General features: G+C 37.9%; 1 protein-coding gene across 1 annotated transcript in view; it reads left to right on the top strand.

Moving 5' to 3' along the window:
• The window catches only part of LOC109542455 (low-density lipoprotein receptor-related protein 1), an 11,442-nt gene that overhangs the window by 1,166 nt on the left and 7,212 nt on the right, over nt 1-3,064 (top strand). Inside the window, exon 2 of the mRNA XM_048662162.1 lies at nt 2,657-2,895. Within this exon, the coding sequence (XP_048518119.1) occupies nt 2,657-2,895 (239 nt within the window). The remainder of the gene's footprint in view (nt 1-2,656; nt 2,896-3,064) is intronic.

The raw sequence follows: 3,064 nt of genomic DNA, 5'->3' as shown, positions 1-3,064 counted from the left end.
TTGAAAAGTCGATTCAGTCGTAACAACGTGAGTGAGGAAATTCGAGTAGTTTTGACCCAGAAAGCGAAATTTGAATATCAGACACTTAGGTGCAAAATTATGCCAACATTTCATGTTTTCCGTCCCATTTTTGCTCATTTCTCAGAGGCAAAATGAGCAAGAACGCTCATGTGTACATCATTCTAGACAGAAATAAATGGTCTTTTTAGCAAGTGAACCATCGATAAGGAAATGTTGGCAGTTTTCTCAAAAAACGCCTGAATTCAAGAAGTTTTAGGTTTGCGTGGTTTTTCTTGAGTTGCAAAATCCACTTGAACATGACGCTGCTTTTTTCGAAGTTTCTCAAGAACCATTCGAGCCACAGAATTCGTTTTGGCATCGTTGGATAGAGAATTGAAAAGTCGATTCAGTCGTAACAACGTGAGTGAGGAAATTCGAGTAGTTTTGACCCAGAAAGCGAGATTTGAATATCACACACTTAGGTGCAAGATTATGCCAAAATTTCATGTTTTCCGTCCCATTTTTATATAATTAAATAGCCGCTTAATGTGCCATTAACCACAGAAACACCAGGAACAGAAAAAGTATTCACTCTCAAGTTTTGCGCGTTTTGGAACGCTTCCAATCAATCAATCAATATACTGAGCGCAATTTATTGCATTTTCTATAGCAGTGCGTGTGTTTCGCTCATTTGGTTGAGTTGAAACACCGGAAATGCGAGTGATGGTGTGATCAGCATTGACTTCTCTTATGGCCCTTGAACTTGCCGGCCTTTTCCGTTCCCTTTCTCATTCAAAATTAACATCTTTATGACCATGCTGCAGTTCCATGAAGGGACAGCCTTTGTTCGCCCAGATGGGGCCTGAAGCCGACGTTATTTTAAGGGATTTTAATTGCCCACAGCAGTTTCAGCTGCAGAACATTCAGATTGATGTTTTAAATTTAAAGTAAACGCCTAAAAATAACTGGTTGGTATAAGCGAAGTATGTGCCAACTGGACTTATTATTAGTATGTTTATCGGCATTTTTTAAGCGGATTTAGTTTGCTAATTGCTAATAGTCTGGTTTCTTTGTAAAATATTTACGCCAGAAAAATGCACTTTTTATCGTCAAAAGGTGATTTAAGTACTTATCTGCTTATCAGCTGCGCTTTTCAGGCCACTAATTAAACCCTGTTCAAACACCATTTGCACTTTGTAATAGGTATTTGCCCATCGTTTCGCTTATTATAGATGCATCCTTTTCCAAGTGTTGCCAAACCTAAATGCTTAATATGTGTAACACACTTTAAACGTGCGATTTTCCTACGTACCTTCTGATTCTTCAATGTTCGAGCTGTTTTTTGCGTGTGTTCCTCTTTGTTATTTAGCTATTTTTTCTTACTATGTGTTCTACTGTGAAACTATTGTGCCATTCAAGTCGGTTTCTAAATATGAATGTAAAAAAATGCTTTTTGAGCCACCAATTTTTTGTCATGTTTTTATATATTTAATTGTATATACTTTCCTGACTGTGTTTCAATTCCAAATCAAATTCATTCCTGGGTTTCAGTCATTTATTGTTTCTATTTATCAATCAAAATACATTTCGGTGTATTTTTCCACCATCATCAGTGTGTAGCGTTGTTGCTGCTTTAAGCCTTTAAGCCTTTTTGCAAAAAAAAACGTATTTTGATTTTTGGTGGACGTTTTCTTTATTCAAGACTTTAAAAGTTTCATTAAAAAGCACAGTAAACATCGATTTGAACATATTTACTTAAGTAGGTACTTATTTAATTGGGGAAATTCCTGCTAAAAGTGAATGATTTTCTTGATGTTCTTTGATAATTTATTACCAAATACGCTTAATTTTGATTTTAAAACTTTCTACCTCTGCTTGGCGTATTTTCGACGGTGTGCAATGAAACCCTTGATATCTTGGTATATCGGACAGGTCAAAGGTGAAGACCTTTGAACTGTTATTGTTGTGTTGAGGCGCATCCCAAAATCAATTTATCGTTTTTAGTCGATTTTATTTCTCGATTTTTTGCAGGCAGTTTGCTAATGAAGGCCAGCATTTTCCCTCGAAGCCGTGAATATAAAAAGTTTAATTCGATTAACAGTTTTCCATTCCATACGCTCGGTGCATGTCCGTTTTTAAGGTCGCGGCCAGCAATGGGATGTTTCAAAAATATTCTCATGCTTATCATTCACTTTTAATGCTATCAGCAATGCTGATAATTAATTAAATCGGACTGTAGATGCCCGGTAATTAAACATCGCTTTGTAATCATAAGCAAATGGCGATTAAGTGMATCAACAGAGAGCGTTTGTTTGACCGGCRGAGTGGCAAATTCTAACCGCGTAAAAACTATTATTTAATGGGAAACGTGCCAGAATCAATCAAGACCGAATKGGGCAATTTTGTGAAGAAAATGCAAGTCGCTTGATCAAACTGAAAATCTAATATAAACCAAAGAGTTTGACTGTGGCCGGCTCGTGAAACAATTTTAGGTGTTTGACCTATTTGGTACGAAACATGCGATGAAATGTACCCACTTTAAGCCAAATATTTACGATGAGTGAAACTCGAAAGTGTTTTCCTGCACCGTTTAATGGGTTTTAGTTGGCCACATTGAATTGTTTACAGTTTGACCATTAATTTATGTTGTTCGCAGAGGATGCTGTTGGAAAAACACCATCGGCTGAATCATCAGGATGCGAGCCCCATCAATTCCAATGCGACAGTGGAGAATGTATTCCAATCATCTGGCATTGTAACTCGCAACGGGACTGTAAAGACGGCTCGGACGAGCGCTGTCCCGTCAGTCGATGTCCAGCCGGACAGTTCACCTGTGCGGTCAGCAAGAAATGTCTGCCCAAAGGGTGGCTTTGCGATGGAGAACCAGACTGTGGGGTAAAAACCGTTATCTATGCCATAAGCTGCCTGTTAGCCCATAGGAGCTTTGAATGAAAATAAAAATATGCTTATAAACTAAACAGTTTCTTAATTGAGCAACGAGATCTATTAGAGTCTATGGCTTTTTGTATGGTTTCCGGTGGGTCACTCTTTTATGTGCATCTGC

The sequence above is a fragment of the Dendroctonus ponderosae genome, unplaced genomic scaffold (assembly GCF_020466585.1).
Source record: "Dendroctonus ponderosae isolate FM_Combo_2020 unplaced genomic scaffold, Dpon_F_20191213v2 Dpon_F_20191213_10, whole genome shotgun sequence".
In the NCBI taxonomy this organism is placed as follows: Eukaryota; Metazoa; Arthropoda; class Insecta; order Coleoptera; family Curculionidae; genus Dendroctonus; species Dendroctonus ponderosae.
This window is presented reverse-complemented; position numbering and strand designations above follow the sequence as displayed.